Source organism: Colletotrichum abscissum, assembly GCF_030869225.1.
Source record: "Colletotrichum abscissum strain IMI 504890 chromosome Unknown Scaffold_67.1, whole genome shotgun sequence".
NCBI classification, from domain to species: Eukaryota; Fungi; Ascomycota; class Sordariomycetes; order Glomerellales; family Glomerellaceae; genus Colletotrichum; species Colletotrichum abscissum.
In genome coordinates this window covers 19626-35866 of record NW_026850511.1, presented here as the reverse complement: position 1 = coordinate 35866, position 16241 = coordinate 19626, and the positions used below count along the sequence as shown (strand labels likewise).

Genomic DNA, 16241 nt, shown 5'->3' with positions numbered 1-16241 from the left:
GTGCTGGCCAGTTTTTCGACCTCTAGATAAATGATATGGATGCGCAGAATGCTGCCGGGTCCGACAAGTCGAAGCCCGTCGCTGCGGCGGAGAAGCGACCGGGCAATCACCAACCTGACGAGTCTCACGAGTCCAACAGCAAACCGACCAAAAACGTGGACGATTCCATCAAATCCCCGCCTCATCTATCCAAAGACGTCAAGCCTAGCGTAATCGTATCTCGCGCCCCTCCCGTAGCCGACGATGCTCCTGTCGACCGAGACTCTGATGCCGAGACCATTGTACTGCCTGGCAAGGATGGTCACTCGCCCTCCAAGGCGAGGAAGGTAAAGCACGAGGACCGCAGCGATGGAGAACCCCCGGTTCTCCCCGTTCCCCTGGTTCCCCGGAAAAATCGTGATGCGAGTGCCAGCAGAGATGGCGACAAGGAAAAGACGGCCAATCCTGCCCGTCTGTCCGAAACGGCTTCCTCTCTCGGGCTGAAGAAGAAGCGCCTTCACGATCAATCGGCCAGGAGCAAAGATGGTTCCAGCGGCCTCAGCTCGGCTCCTGCATCCCCTCCCCACCACAGGCGTCGATCTGGTGGGCACTCCGATTCCGATACGGGCGCTGACCGTAGGAAATCCCCCAAGCTGTCCCTGAAAGACCGGGCAAAGTCCATCGACAGAATTCCCCACAAACGCAAAGCTTCCAGGGCAGACTCGGATGATGAGGCGGAAAATCGAAAGGTCCGACGGCAACGAATCTCGGATCACAACACCATAGAAGCTCGAGCTCGCCTACCCAAGGAACCAAAGTCTTCGTCTTCGTCTAGGAGAGAACACGACGGCCACTCAGGATCACGCACCAGATCCGTCTCTCCACACCACCCACGTGCCCACAGGCGGAGCGTCTCGACCCAACTTCCCGCAAACTCGTCTAATGGCCTGAGTTACAAGAAGAAACGTCTGCCTCCGCCGCTGCAATCTACAGACTATCACTCGGATGAATCCTCTGCCAGTGGTAGCCCTCATCCTCGGAGCTCCAAGCTGCGAAACCTCTCCACCCCCGCCACCGCCGAGTCAAATATGTCGCCGGCCAAGATTGCACCACACAAGAAACACCTCGACGCCCACGGCCAAACCTTCCTCGCTAGGGCATGTGCCCGAGGCGAGTACGACCTGGCCAAGCAAAGACTGGGAGAGCGACCCGAGGATCTCAATGTGGCCGACTATGCTGGCAACACGCCACTTCAGATTGCTGCGATTAACGGATACGAGGACATCGTCAAGCTCCTCATCGACGCGGGCTGCAATTTGGATTGTGTCAACTATGACAAAGACACACCATTGTTAGACGCTGTCGACAACGGTCACTTGGGAGTGGTCAAGCTGTTGCTGAATGCGGGGGTAAACCCGAGGAAAGCCAACCTGAGCGGAGAGGAACCCTTGGACCGAGTCAGCGACGATTTGGAGAATGCAGACGATTTCCGAGCCGCATTGAACGAAGCCAAGTCGCGACAAGGAGAACGCAGACGTACATCCGAAGATCACCACCCTACCGACCAATTCGACAGTAGATCATCTCATGGCCCAGACAGCCCTCGTCGGTCACCTGCACCATCTGCGTCCAACGCCAGCGGTCGGCGAGCCGGCACCGTCAGGGCAAACAAGACAAGCAATCATCTCTTGTACATGTCACTTGACGACAAGACGTTACGGCAAGCTGCAGGAAAGGGTGACGAAGAGACTGTTACGCGGATTTTGCAAGTCAAGGACGGTTGCGATGACTCAGAAGCCATGGTTGCTGCTGCTCGTGGAGGCCATGAAGTAGTGATTCAACTGCTCCTGGCTCTTGGTGGAGCGAACCCAGACCCTGCACCTGTTTCGAGCATGCCACCCGAATTCGCCACCCCAATGTTGGCGGCGATCGGCCAGGAAAACATTAAGGTCGTCAGACTACTCTTGGACCAGGGGAATTTTGATCCGACTCGCCGATTCAAAGGCGAGACCTATCACGAAATTGCCCGCCGTCGACAGGGAACGAACTGGAAAGACGAGGAGCACATGCTCAAGGAGTCTTACGATGCCTATAGAAAGTCACACCGCGACATTTCAAAGACAAAATCTCCTGGCAGACGCGAGCGTGAAAAAGAACGCGAAAAGGACCGCGACAGAGAGCAGGACCGCGAGACAAAGCGCCAAGGTCGGAATGAACTCAAGGATGAAGCGCGTGCGCACAAACGTAACCTTTCTAGCCCGTCCCGTGACCCGGAGAAAAGGAAGAAACTTTCTTCTGGACGAACCATCACAAGTCCAAAGGAGAAACGTAGGGCGGATTCATTTCACGAAGATCAGATCTCACCGAAGCGTGGTCCTGGCAGGCCGCGTAAAGAAGACCGAGTACCTACAATCGCTGTTTCAGACCGAGAGGCTTCACCCGCACTTTCGCAGAAGCAGGCTGCTAAAGCAGCGAAACGAGCCGAGTCCGACGTCGCCGCGATGTCCTCTGAAGGAGAGGCTGCTAAGCCGCGCCGTAAGCTCGTATCCAAGGGGGAGCTTCGTGGCGAGAGAGAAAAGAACCGACGAGCGAGCATGGTGTCCACCACATCATCATTGAAAGATCCCTCGAGCCCTCGCGACCCAACAAAACTTGACGATCATCCCGAGAAGCCAAAGGGCGAGCCGCTGTCGGAGAAGTACCACGATCGCACGAAAGCTCTCAAGAGGGACGAGTCTCGGGATCGGCTATCGGTGTCTGGCGATAATTCGTCCAAACGACATCGTTCTAGTGTCACGCCACCACACTCAAGCACGGGAGACAAGGATGAAGGCGAAGCACCCGTGAAGCGTAGGCGGCTTGATGTTGAGGGTAAGGAGCGACGACCAAAATCGACCGCTTCACCCGATGATCCTCACAGGGCACCTCGTGATGGCCCGCCTCGATCCAAGTCCAGCTTGAGAGACCACGACGACAGCGATCGGAGACCGACTAAGGCTAAGATAGATGTCGATGGCCACAGACGAGAATCCGGTAAATCGAGCAATAGTGATAAGTCTAGTATCCACGTTAAATCTGAGGATTTCGACATCGAGATGCCAGATGCGTCGGAAGTAAAGGACACAGTGGAAGCGGAACCACGAATCAAGAAGGAGCGCGACGACGAGAAGCGGCGTCTCGAAGAGAAGGAGCGTAGGAGAGAAGAGAAGCGTCAAGAAGAACGAAAGCGCCGTGACGCTGAGGCCGAAGAAACCCGCAAAAAAGAGGAGGCTCGTCAACGCGAACGCGAGGCTGAAGAGAAGAAGCGAGAGGCTGAGCAGAAGAAACGTGAAGTTGAGCAGAAACAGCGTGAGCGCGAGGCTGAGGAGAAACGCCTGAAGGAGGAGGAAGCAGCAAGACATCGTGAGGAGCAGGAACGCAAGCGCAAGGCCGAACTCGAAAAGAAACGCCAGGAGGAAGAAGAACGGCAGCGGCGCGAGGCCGAAGAGAAGAAGCAACGCGAGCGTGAAGAAGAAGAACGAAGGCTTCGCGAGGAGGAGGAGAAGAAGCGACGTGAGGAGGAAGAAACGAAGAGGAAAGAGGAAGAAGCTCGCAAGCAGCGAGAAGAGAAGGAGAGACTCCGCAAGGAACGCATCGAGCGCGAAGCTGCCGAGGAAGCCAAGCGAGTTCGCGAAGAGGAGGAACGGCAAGAGCGTGAGCGCAAGGAGCGACTTGAACGCGAGGAGATGGAGCGCAAGCGAGCTGCTAAAGAGGCCGAGCAGCGCCGTATCCTCGAGGAGCAAGAACGCGTGCGCGTGGCGAAGCTGCCTCCTCTGTTGCGCTGGCTCGACGCTTGCCCGAACCCCAAGACTTCGGAATACGCCGCCAAATTCAAGCATATGCAAGGCGTGCGGTTCGACACTATTCAGCCGCAAGCAAATGGCACGGCAAACGGTAGAGAACAGTGGGTGCTAAACACCCATGTTGCGCTACTCCTCGGGGAGAAGGACCTCTCCTTGTCAAAATGTAAGTGCTCACAAGATCTTTCCGCGTTGCTCATTACTGACGGAAAATTAGATGCGGCTTGGGAACATGTTTCCGTGTCTGACCTCGCTAAAAAGGTCATCTGGAGACTCGAGTCTGATTGGTATGCCTTGCTTAAGGAGAACTTCTACGAACTCGGGACTGGCCTTTCAGATTATTACGGAGAGGGCGAGGATCCCTTCAAGATGAGCTTCCGCTCAAAGGAAAAACTCCGTGGCGAGGCCCGTGAGAAGTTCTTGAAGATGGACATGTTCTTCGTCAAGGTGCGTCTTAATTTTTCCGGTGATGATAAATGTGTGGTTGGGCTGACTCGGAATACAGGTGTCGGATTTGATGTCGATTGCTCAGGACGTTCCGCATCTTCGGGACCTCAAGATGAGCGTTGAGTATCGCGAACTACCAGACAATGAAGGCCAACTCTACGGATGGCAAGTCCCGCAGAAATGGAAACAGGACCCCGATGCTGATCGATTCTTGGGATTCGCGCCGAGGAACAAATATTATATCAACGGTGTCATGGTCGAGGAGCAGATGCCTGGTTTGTCTGCCACAAGCAGCACACCCTTTCCCGAGAAGCGGGTCCCTCGAAAGGGATTGCAGCAGGTTTTCCCTGGCGACCCCGACTATGCCCGCGTGTGCAAAGAACAAGGGCTTGACTTCCTTTTGAATGGCACGAAAACGCCGACGATGCCCAACGGCGGACATTGGTCGCCACGGAGCCAGTCGAATGCCACAGAGGCAATGGTCGAGACCGTCAATGATACCCAGCCGGCAGCCTCCGCTACAGCGCCCGTGTTGCCCGAGCCGAGACTTGTTCCTAATGGCGTTAACGGCGTATCGGCGCCAAGCACCAACTGAGTTGAGTTGGATCACAAGTAGATCGAACGAACCAATATTTAATATACACATGTACACATTGCCACAGCAATCCCCGGATCTTTACGCACCGAGTGCCGATGGAACGTACCAAGGCACCGCTGTGCATCATCAGAGATAGACCCAGCTGCCTATCTGCCCTTCAGCTGGCCTTGCGATCCTTACGATAGGGGCAGTTGCTTGACTTCGAAATGGGGCTGGAGGATGCTAAAGGCGTGTTACTCACGCCAATTTGTGGACAGCAACACCATGGTATTTACTCTTTAGGCCCTGTTGGGTGATAAGGCACTATATCGACAAATGGAACTTTCATAGTTCATGAAGCGCAAGAGTCAGCTCTTGTGTGTGGTCAGTTGATGAACAACGGATTGGATGGCCATGATTAGATCTGGACGAGTGCCGAGAATCAAGAGCTTGGGAGCCTGGGAAGCATTACTAGTCGGGATGGGACACAGGGATAGGGAAGGTAGACGACGAAAATAACACATTCACAATGCTGTCAGTCCTGGCCATTGCTTCGTGCCTTTTTCAATATCTTCAAGAATTGTTGCGCATCATCAAGCACCAAACCAAGTGCTGGCGTTTCTTACCCAAGATATTGAAGACTTTTGGTTGAACGATTCAGGTTTCTGACATCACTGCGTTCAAAAAACCTGTGCAGCCAATGAAGGCGGTGCATTCCCACCATGCCCCGCTGAAATTTCATGTGCAGTACCTTAGCCTTTTCGCACAAGGTGCCAGTGTCCCCGCCATTTTGCACCCCAAAATCCACCACCAGGTGCACAACCGGAATCACCAACTGCCAGAACCATCAACCCAAACCTGGGCAGCGAGACAGAAGTTGGACGACGACGAACGTTACTTATTTGATACCCCACAAACTCTGCGAGCCACGGCACACTTTCTATTCGCTTTCTCTTCTGCCCGCGGCTTGGACGTCGACGTCGCAATCGGAAAAGCTAGCCATCCACAAATCGAACCCCTCCATACAGCGCAGGAACGTCTCGAGTGACGAAACACCGCAATCATGGCGACCACAGTTGACAAGGTAAAGTTTCTCGCGGAGACCTTCACAGCCGGCTAGATTGGATTTTGCATCCTTTCTCCCTTATCTATTCGCGAGGACACCACCTTGACTAACACTTTTGTTCATGTAGATCAAAGATATCGAGGCCGAAGTACGTGTCCAACCCCTCCTTCCCCTCCACCTTCAAACCGAGGGCAAGCCTCGTCCCGCCCCCTTTCCCGTCGTCGACGATATCGAGAAAACTCGAAGGTTGTCTCTGTCTATGATCTGAACGAGGGAACATGCGTTCGTGACGTTGGCGACAGACAGGCATCCGCGCCCTAGAAACCCAAATCTTCGATCCGACGACATCAGGAAAAAATCCCCCTCCACCCTCTACACAGATATATCAGACAAGAACACGACGCGCAAATCAGCAAGCTGACGGAATGGTTTCTCTTCCCTCAAATAGATGGCCAAGACCCAAAAGAACAAGGCCACGTCCTTTCATTTGGGTCAACTGAAAGCCAAGCTCGCCAAGCTCAAGCGTGAGCTCTTGACACCCTCGGGTGGTGGCGGCGGCGGCGGTGCCGGCTTCGACGTTGCGCGTACGGGTGTCGCGAGTATCGGCTTCATCGGCTTCCCGTCCGTGGGAAAGAGTACCTTGATGAGCAAGTTGACGGGCCAGCACTCCGAGGCCGCGGCGTACGAGTTCACGACATTGACGTCCGTTCCGGGTCAGGTCACTTACAATGGTACGTTTTGACAGATTTTATGTGGTCCGGGACGGCGATACGGCAAGAGAAAAGGAACGAGGAAGTGAAGGGTCGAAAACGCTGACATTCTGTTGCGTTCCTCAGGTGCGCCGCTGCAAATCATTGATTTGCCGGGTATCATTGAAGGAGCCAAGGACGGCCGCGGTCGTGGTCGCCAGGTCATCGCCGTCGCAAAGACGTGCCATCTCATCTTTATCGTCCTGGACGTCAACAAGCCCCTGACGGACAAGCGTGTCATCGAGACGGAACTCGAAGGCTTCGGCATCCGCATCAACAAGTCGCCGCCAAACATCACCTTCAAGAAGAAGGAAAAGGGCGGCCTCAACATCACGAGCACCGTGCCCCTCACCCACATTGATCACGATGAGATCAAGGCCGTTATGAACGAGTACCGCATCAACTCGGCCGACATTGCCATTCGCTGCGACGCCACCGTTGACGACCTCATTGACGTCCTCGAGGCGAGGAGCAGAAACTACATCCCCGTCATCTACGTCCTCAACAAGATTGACGCCATCAGTATCGAGGAGCTCGACTTGCTCTACCGTATCCCGAACGCCGTGCCGATCAGTTCGGAGCAGGGCTGGAACATTGATGAGCTGATGGAGGCAATGTAAGGATTTTCTAACTTTGTCTTCCCCCTTGCCTTCATTTCCTCGTTAGCCGTCGGACCTTCGGCCGGTTCTCGCCTCCCGGAGCGACACGATCGTCGTCCACGACAAGGATGAACCCGCTACCCCTAAAATTGCACTCACGAGACCAGAGAAGCTAACGTTTTTGATTTTCTTTTCTTGGCGCATAGGTGGGATAAGCTCAAGCTGGTTCGCGTTTATACGAAGCCAAAGGGCAAACTGCCAGATTACTCTCAGCCCGTCGTGCTCCGCTCAAACAGGTGCACGGTCGAAGATTTCGTGAGTAGCCGGTCCTCCGCGTGACATTGCGTCTCGTCCCGAGCGAACCCGTGTCGTAGGGTGAACCTTCTTTTCTCTCCCCTGCGACAAAGGGGCGCGCGAAAGTTGGACGGACGGAAGCGCATATCGCTGCGGCTTGCTCTTGCTCGCTACGCTTAGCTGACCGGTTCGTGTTTCCGTCTAGTGTAACCAAATTCACAGGAGTATCCTCGAACAGTTCAAGACCGCCATTGTGTACGGCAAGTCCGTAAAGCATCAGCCTCAGCGCGTCGGTCTATCTCACGAGCTAGCCGACGAGGATATCGGTACGTTTTCATCTTGTGTCGAGGATTCCCCCCACCAATCCTTAGTTTCCCTGGTCATCGTCGTCGTCGCCGTCGTCGTCATCATCATCATCTCAAAACCTTCATTTGCCCCCGCGAACTACTCTACAAGAGCCGGCGAGGAAAGGAAGCGTGCCTCAAGTCAAGTGAAGTTCGGTTAAGGAAAAGCAAAACAATGGCACTAACATCTTCAAACTACTCGCAGTCACAATCGTCAAGCGCTGACGAACGCGGCGACGAGCTAAAACTCGGCGGCGCATGGCGGCCGTTTGTCGTCATGCTTCTCCCCACGCCGCCTCAAAATGCCTTGCCTGGCCCAAGGAGAAACAAGCCCAGCCCAGCCCAGACCCAGACTTTCAGCCCGCCTTCGGGGTCCTCCTCGTCCGCAAACCCCCCATTTTGGCGAAGGGAACACAAAATTCAAGCCACTTGCCTCTTTCCTCCGCCATCCTCCCCCCTCCACGCCCCCTTCCCTCCAAGTTACCTGCCGCGATCTTACTCGAGTCCCGATTCCATGGCATCGTGTGCAAACTCAAAAGAAAAGAAAAAGGAGAAGCACGCTACCCTACCTCCTTTCAAAAGCGAACATTGAAACGAAAGGAACCGGCCGACCCCTACTGCATCTTACGCGCGTAAGCTCTAAGCCAAGGCCGGGAAACACAATGGCACTGTTTGGTTGCGACTCTCTCTCCTTTTCCCAAAGGAACAAGGCTGAGCTGGGCGAGTAAAAGAGTGTGTGGGGTTTTTGCAGTCTTGGTACGCTACCTACTTTTCCTTACCGAGCATGGGATGTGGGAATGTGTGTTGGCCGCAAGCAGATATTTCGTGGCGGCGGGGGGGGTTAAAGCTCCCCCCTTTGATGGGCGGCGTCGAGGCATCTTCCCTGCTCTCTATCTCGTTTTCTTGCCGCCGAGATTTCGATGGGAGACGGGAGCTGGGGAGGGATGGAAGGATGGATGGGAGGATGTGTGTTTGACGGGGATCAAGGGCGACGTTGGTTTCTGCAGTCCAGGCAAGCGTTTACACGGTATCACCATGCTGCTTTTTGCATTACAGAGGAGAGACGAAGATACAGAGATGAAAAGGAAGGGAGGGAAAAGGGGTGATGGGAGTTCAGGCTTGCAACGAAAAAAAGTGATTTGTTCTCAATCAAAACGGCTTCTGGCAGTAGAGAGAAGAAGAAAAAAAACAATGTTCATCTTCATCTTTGATGCGTTCAGTTCGTTTTCCCCATCTCCACCTGGGGTATCCTTCAACTAGGAAACAAACATTGTACCATTGTATGCGATCATTGTAACGAATTTGGGTTGGATTGGGAACGGATGGACCGGTCCAGTTCGCGCGTTAGGGTCCAGACTCCCACGGTACGGTAGTGAAGCCAAAAGCCCACACTACCTAGACACTTGACTGCCCATCCCGTCCATAACAGTTCGAGTGATCCGTGGTTCCCATCCTCGCCGCGAAGCCGTCGGGCACTAAAGGCTGGCTGCCGGGCGGCGCGTGCCTGACAGGACAAGCCCGCCGTGCCGCCTAAGGGGGAAAAAAAAAGAGAAGGGCTCTCTTGCCAGTCTCCAACCCGTGTGGATACGGAGGAGCGTGGCTTCTTTCTCGTTAGCCAGCCGTGCCAGCCGTGCCAGCCGTGCCAGCCTCGCGCTCGTGCGTGCGTGCACGGCACCGCCATCATCTTGCGCCGTCCGCTTTCGCGTGGCTGCCCTTCAAAATGTCGTCGTCGAAGGGGGCGAAAAGCGAGATTCTGGATGGAGTACGGATATAGATAGACTGTCGTTGGAAAGCTGCCCCCATCCCCGCCCCGTCCCTACCCCACACGCGCCACCATCTGAAGTTCACCCAGCAGCAGCAACTCAATGGGAGAATAAGTCACGGAGCCCAAATCGTGGGCGAACCTGCATAGCCGAGGGCCTCTTGTCCTGCGGCCGCAGATGCCTCCCAAGAGAAGCGTGGGTTGCATATTCTTCTTTCTGCAAGAAGGCTCAACGCATGTGTCCGTACCGGGCGTGTATCCCCTTGGCCAGCTTGCACTACTTTGCTCCGCGTGCGAATGGGAAAGGAAGAGGTGGTGGAAGAGAGACAGAGAAAGGAACTAGAGCAATGAGTAGCGTGGACGAGACCATGCAGCTTCCGCGCGCACACACCTCTACCAACATACACACACACACACACACACACACATCCGCAGACACACACACTTCGTCTTCTGCCTCACTCCTCCTACAGGGCATGGGGTGACAGGCAGAGGAGGGGTGGGGGATGGCGGGCGGGTGTGTGGGTGAGCCAGACGGGGGACTCCCTGGATCGAGGGCAACGTCGGCGCTTAAAGCAGAGCTAAGACGACACCCTTTCTCTGCTCTCTGCAATGCTGCTCTTCATAACTCCGCCTTTTCTTCTGTCCTCTCATCCCGTTGCTGCTGACGCTTGTCTCGAGACGGACTCGGCACTACCTACTGGCGCGATGCACTTCACTGCAATTCCCCGACGAGAAACGTGCCCGGCGGAATGACAGCAGCCACGGACCTGGTTTTCCTCAGTAGAACGAAAATAAAAGAGGGGGGATGGAGGGCTTCACCACCAGTCAGATGCGAATCCTCCTCTTCCGCCTGCCTTTCACAGGGCTTGCTTTACCGCCCATGTCTCGCGGCCTCTTTTATCTCCCCTTCCTCTCGCAAGTCCCGATTTTTGTTTGCTACTGCTGGGCGGGACGTGCTAGTTGGTGGTGGGTCGGCCGCGGCCTTCGCAGCGAGCCGTGATCTCATCTCATCTTATCCTCGGAGGATGATGGGAGGAGCTTGGACGAGGGGTCCCGGGTCCGAGTCCGCGATATGCGAAGCAAGGAAAGGTCGATTGCGGAGTATGGTAGCAGTCGACATCCATCCAGCGATCTTGGCCCTTCCGTCTCGAGTTCGACTCGAGATTGCTTGCGAGCAGATGAGTGTATCCGTACCTTGCATCAGATACAGATGAGGCGAACGGCGGGCGATAGGACACAGACCACGGGAGAACGGCTGCAGGGAAGGGTAAATAGGCGCAGGGGCAACACAGACGGCGGCGGCGGCGGATGCTGCGCTGCAATGTTGCTCGTGCTGCCCAGGTCCCCTGCTCGCTCCAAGGCGACATGAGTCGACCAGCCCAGTCAGTTCCAGCGGGTTTTGGGGGAGGGCTCGGGAACAAGCAAGCTGCGCTCCACCCGAGCACTGACGCAGCTCTCATCTCCTAGACTCCTCCTAGATTGCTGCTCCAAAGGGCAGAGTTGGTAGAGGACGTCTCGTGCGTGCAGGCGTAGGTGGTACTTTCAAAAAGACCAAATGCAGCCTTGATCGGAGGTAGTCTACCAATGGACCAGGCGCTGAAGCAGGCGTCGAGGAGGGCAATGACTAATTGGCATCTTGCCCATCATGTTGCTCGAGACATGAGAACGTGGATGCGGTCATCCGCTGTGTCAAATGAAAGTCCTCGTGTCTGGCTAAATTCCCAAAGCCCGAGCTTTTCATGGCTTGAAACAATGGCTTGGTTGTGAATTCCTGCTACTTCGACCAGGTAGAGCAGCTAAACGTGATTAGCCACGGCTGACAGCCACTGACGAGGCGAGTACCAGAGCCTGAGATTTTCCCTCGTATCCGAAAGCTTCTGAAATAAAGTTGATGGGCAGACTGCTCTCGTCGTCGTACTAGCATGGCTTCAATACCTAGTGATATCGTCAGCCTGGCTAAGACGCGTCAGTCATGAACTCATGGAAAACCCTTACACTACCTAGCGGCGGGAAGATGCCAAGGGAAAGATGGAGTAGATGGGTCTCCGAATCAGCCTTCTTTCCTGTTTAGTCTATTCCCCGGCCCGCCCATCATCATTATGCATGTTGATTGCCCAACGTTGTCGTGAAATGAGAGCCCATTCTCATGACTGATGCGAAGCTACGGTTAGAGCGATCAGATACTGCTTCGGGTGAGGGTTGAGTCGGGGATGCTGTGGTATCAATTCAGCCTGGCCTAGGATACCGTCGGCAGGGCCCGCTTCAAATTGAGAACGGCGTACGTTGCGGGCCACCGCGGGTGGATGCTGGTCGACCCTGGATCGCAACCTGGATCATGCCCCAATCATAGTTGTACCTTCCGGCCATACTCTCCTCTCCGTTGAGGTAGGTATTCACATTTGCGCGCCATTGCGTCGAGGCTTGGCCAGACCATCCGTTTAACGAAGCCTCTCGTAGATGGACCCACGGTTTAGCAAGTCTTTGTATCCGTACGTGACCATCTGACCAACTGAGAATCAGTCCGGGTCTCTCAGTGGCCTCGCTAGGACCGCCTCATGCGAAAGAAATCTTTTCCATCCAATGACCAGCCCGAAGCTGGTGACAAATCCGGAATTTATGTCCAATGGGAATACCGAAAACGATTTGAGCGCTGCTGTTGGTCAGCAATCCTTCTTCAACTCTGGTTCCCTAGACCGAAATGGCGCTTGTGCTTGTCTTCTGACTGCCATATCAAGTCTTGTGACGACTCCAAAGGTGGTCATGGAGCTGGAGCTACCCAGAGATCAATGGAGTTCAATGCCTCACAAGAGTGGACCGGATATGGGCGAGTATCCCCTGTTCTTGACCCATTGGTTGTAAGATGAATGTAAAGGTCCGGCCTATGATGAGCTAGCCAGATCTATCCAAACTGTATCGACTCAAATCTCCAACCGCATGACCGCGGCAGCTCAATTGAATGGGAGATGGGCCACAAGATGGACGGCATGGACCGGCGATCTAACCGAGTACAACAAGCTATGATTAATAGAGAGAGCATTGCGTTCAGCGTTGGAAGAAGGGGAGGCGCCCATCGCGATTGCCTGGCCGTCCAACGAGGGGCGTTGGCTGTTGAGCGACGCTCCACGATGAGTGTGACGGTGGTGGATGCCAATTCCATGAATGTTGGATTGCGTCGCGAGGAGTCCTTGTATCTTGTACGGAAAGCTGTCGGGAACGGCTTTGGCGATGTCGTGGCGGGTGCGTCAGAGTGGTTCGGGTAGTTCTTAGTTCAACATCGGGCAGCAGCAAGGCTTGACAGACTGCCATTGACGTCGCATATCAAACTTGAAATTAGAGATCAAAGCGTTCAGCAGACCTTGGCCTGTTTGACGTGGGAATTCTGGTGGGATTTGAGTGTTCGCAAATGGATTTTGGCGGGAGGTGGTTTGAAGTAATCAGACCAGACTGAAGAGGCCCCTGTGGTAGAATGCATTGATCGCCATAAACTGCCGCAGAGGTTTATGCTGGCAACGCCCGGTTGACTTGATTTGAACAGACCGAGGCTGACAAAATGGCACGCTATTTTGATACTTGCTGACAAGGGCCTGAGGGTTGCTCGAAAGGCGATAGCAGTCCGCGAGTGAACGACAGGATATCCGCAACAGGTTCTACGTCTATCAAACCACACCCCCTCCCTAGACGGTCAATGGCCTTGTATCCGTACTTTGAACGGCTCAGAGAAGGGTGGGACGTCGGGGTTGCCCCCCTCCCCTGACAACGCCAGGCAGGGATGGGTCAGGTCGCCGGCGGGCCATTTCTCGTAGCATCAGTCGATCGCTTGACAGCTTTGACGGACCAGAGACAACCAAGCAGGCTTGTTACTTGTACGGCGTGGTAGGGTCGGGGCGATGTATCCGCGAGGCGTTTGCGAGTTGGGGGACTAGATTTGGAGAAGGGCGAGAGCAAGAGGGGAAAGGCAAGTTTCGCGGTTGGCGTGCGGCGTGCCGAGTTAGGCGCAAATCGAATCGGTGAGAGAGAATACCATCTATACAGCTCTGAGCTAATAGGCCGTGGTGGGAACAAGGTGCGATAGGAGGTCAATGTGGCACGGAAGGCGCCTCTTGGTAAAGTATTCGCGCATCGCAGGCTCTTGGACTCGTATCCATGGAGGAATGGCGAATCGAGGTTATAACGAAGTGTCGGTCAGGAATCAGGATGGGTATCCGTAGCGGGAGTGTCAGATGATGAGGCCGTTGAGTGGATGTGTTTCTGGCAGGTCGTTCACATTGTATTCGTCCATCGTCCAAAGGTAGCTTGGTTGGGATGTACGGATAGCTTGGTGGGAGCGGCTGGAGACGTGGAGGCAGGCGGCCGAGCGGTCGAATGAAAGTGTAAGGTGCCGAGGGACTAAGGCAGCGGGAAGGTAAGAAAGTTGGAGCCCCGATCCAGTCAGGGTCTTTGAAGTGCAAATGAGACTGCTACTGGCTCGCTGTAAATGCCCCTGCGACGATGTCTGAGTAAGGTGTTCATACGGAGGACGGAGTAGAAGATGCTTGTTGACAAAATGGGAAGAGTGTACTTGGTGAAGCAGGAGAAAGAGAGCCAGGCGAGCATCCATGAAATTGAAGGCATGGAGCTTCATGAGTCGCAATGAAGGAGCATTGGGCAGCGATGGCCCTATGAGAAGCAACAGCAGCAAAAGACGACCCCTCATAAGCTGGCCGGGGTATCATGGAAATGGAAGGCAAGAACGGGACGGGACCTTGGTGGTTTACCACTTGCTACTTCCTTTTTTTTTTCCTTTGCTCTCCGCTCAGGGCAGGCAGGTCCCCCGGTCACCAAGTGTTTCTGTCCATCTCTTGCCCTCCACTGTTTGAGCTTTGAAGCTCGTTCATTCGGGGAAGGTACGGACCATGGCGGTAAAAGGTGGGCCCGTATGCTTGAAGTGGGTCCGCCGTGAGGTTAAGAAGGTCAAGGTCTTCCTGCCACCCTGGAGCAGTGGAGGAGGTTGTCTCTTGACGGGATGCAGCTTGAGATGGGAAGGAAGCAAGGATTGCAGAGCTCACAGTGCACATGTTGCTCCTGCTCTCTCTTGAGTGAGAGTCTCCTTCCCCCTGCTCAGATATCCCTGCCCCGTGCGTCCTTAGGGCTTGTGGTGGAGCAGGGAATGGACGGGTGAGCCAGTCAACGCTTGCCCGCCGGTCCACTGCCCAAGATAGGACGACGTTGTTTCTTTCCTTTCCTTTTGGCGTCCGTATCCGTCCAAGTCGTTTCCTTCCATGCCGCCCGTTCATCTCAGGTCGACTCCAAAAGACGGGCAGGTCTGAATCATCCGCGTGCTGAGGCAGGCAAGGCAGACACCTTATCCAAGACCACTTCTCCGAGAAACATGGCACTGGTATGGAACCGAAGCGAGGAATGCAAGTACCGTTACATGTCAGATACCTCAATGTTCCATTCCAGACTTCAACCACGTACCTTGACAGGCTTTAGGTAAGCTGTCTTCAGTTGACAATAGAACCGTCAGGAAATGCGTTACTGCCCAGCCTTCGGCAGCTACCTCTGCACGCTTTCCTTAGCTTCCATACCCTTTTCACCCTGGGGAACAGCTAGATACTAAGAAATAGAAACGGCGGCTTCATCTACGAATGCCAGACTAACACCCTTTCTCATTTACTTCTCCATGTCTCGTTTTTTGCCTCGTCTCGTCTCGTTCTACTTACTCACTTGTCATATTGGGATGATCCCTCCATCCGCCATCGCTCACACTATCCGTACTCCGTAGGGATACCTCAACGTTCCGCCTTGTCCTGGCAATATCCCCACGCAAGCCGCCGCACCGTTCATCTATATCCCCCTCTTCTCAATCTAACCCCTTGTCGGGGCAACACTCGCCAGTACCTACCGGTACCTCGTACCCATCGCGGAAGCAGAGGGAAGGGCAGAAGAGAGGAGAGGAAGCGACCGTCACACCATGTATGAATACCTACCTTACTACGGCGAGCGAGCAAGGCAACGAACCCGCTCTTCTCGCCTATGCCCCGTCTCCTACTAACCCGATCTTGCTCTCAGTCTCTCCTCACGCAACTATAGCTCGTCAAGGGTGCAAATGCTCCGTCCGTCTTTGGATCAAGACCTCTCGTCGTCTCTTTTCCGGCCACTACCTACACAGTACTCCAGTGAGCATGTTACCTAGTGCGTGTGTGTGTGCGTGTCGTGTGGGTGGTAATCTCAGCGCAAAGCAGGTCCTGATGTCAGCTAATTGGCGCGCGATTCTTCCGTTTCTCGACCCCGACTCGGCTTTTCCTGATTATTGAGCACCCAAGCAACCGTTTTCTGTAACATCTCGTTTTCCAATTTTCCTTTTTTTTCTTCCCATCCGTCGGCTCCAGGCTCGTTGTCGTCTGCCATTGTATTCCTTGGGTGTTACAAATTCGGCTTTTCCTACAGAATCTCCCCAATCCGCACCTTTGGGCCATCCATCCCATCTGTTGTCATTATCTAGCATGAGGCCGACAGACTCAGCTCCACAACCCAGGGGCCAAGGATATGGCTAATCTCGACTCTCAAGAGGCCAGAAGCAGCCGCAAGCCGCAAGAGAGG

General features: G+C 54.5%; 4 protein-coding genes across 4 annotated transcripts; 2 read left to right on the top strand and 2 right to left on the bottom strand.

Annotated features, from left to right (window-relative positions):
- Positions 1–35: 35 nt before the first annotated feature.
- Positions 36–4860, top strand: CABS01_15446 (uncharacterized protein; the record flags this gene model as incomplete). Its single annotated transcript, XM_060548781.1, has 3 exons — positions 36–3984; positions 4036–4265; positions 4324–4860. The coding sequence occupies 3 exons, from the start codon at positions 36–38 to the stop codon at positions 4858–4860; spliced, it is 4716 nt and encodes a 1571-aa protein (XP_060391771.1).
- A 1045-nt stretch (positions 4861–5905) lies between these two features.
- Positions 5906–8139, top strand: CABS01_15445 (TGS domain-containing protein; the record flags this gene model as incomplete). Its single annotated transcript, XM_060548780.1, has 7 exons — positions 5906–5926; positions 6036–6056; positions 6357–6639; positions 6745–7273; positions 7463–7571; positions 7756–7814; positions 8100–8139. The coding sequence occupies 7 exons, from the start codon at positions 5906–5908 to the stop codon at positions 8137–8139; spliced, it is 1062 nt and encodes a 353-aa protein (XP_060391770.1).
- A 1043-nt stretch (positions 8140–9182) lies between these two features.
- Positions 9183–9575, bottom strand: CABS01_15444 (uncharacterized protein; the record flags this gene model as incomplete). The annotated part of the gene is made up of 1 exon (XM_060548779.1): positions 9183–9575. One exon carries the CDS (start codon positions 9573–9575, stop codon positions 9183–9185), a length of 393 nt encoding a protein of 130 aa, XP_060391769.1.
- Positions 9576–10671: 1096 nt separating this feature from the next.
- CABS01_15443 (uncharacterized protein) lies at positions 10672–11019 on the bottom strand (the record flags this gene model as incomplete). Its single annotated transcript, XM_060548778.1, has 1 exon — positions 10672–11019. A coding segment is annotated over one exon (348 nt), but the record flags the coding sequence as incomplete, so codon positions are not given.
- Positions 11020–16241: the final 5222 nt, after the last annotated feature.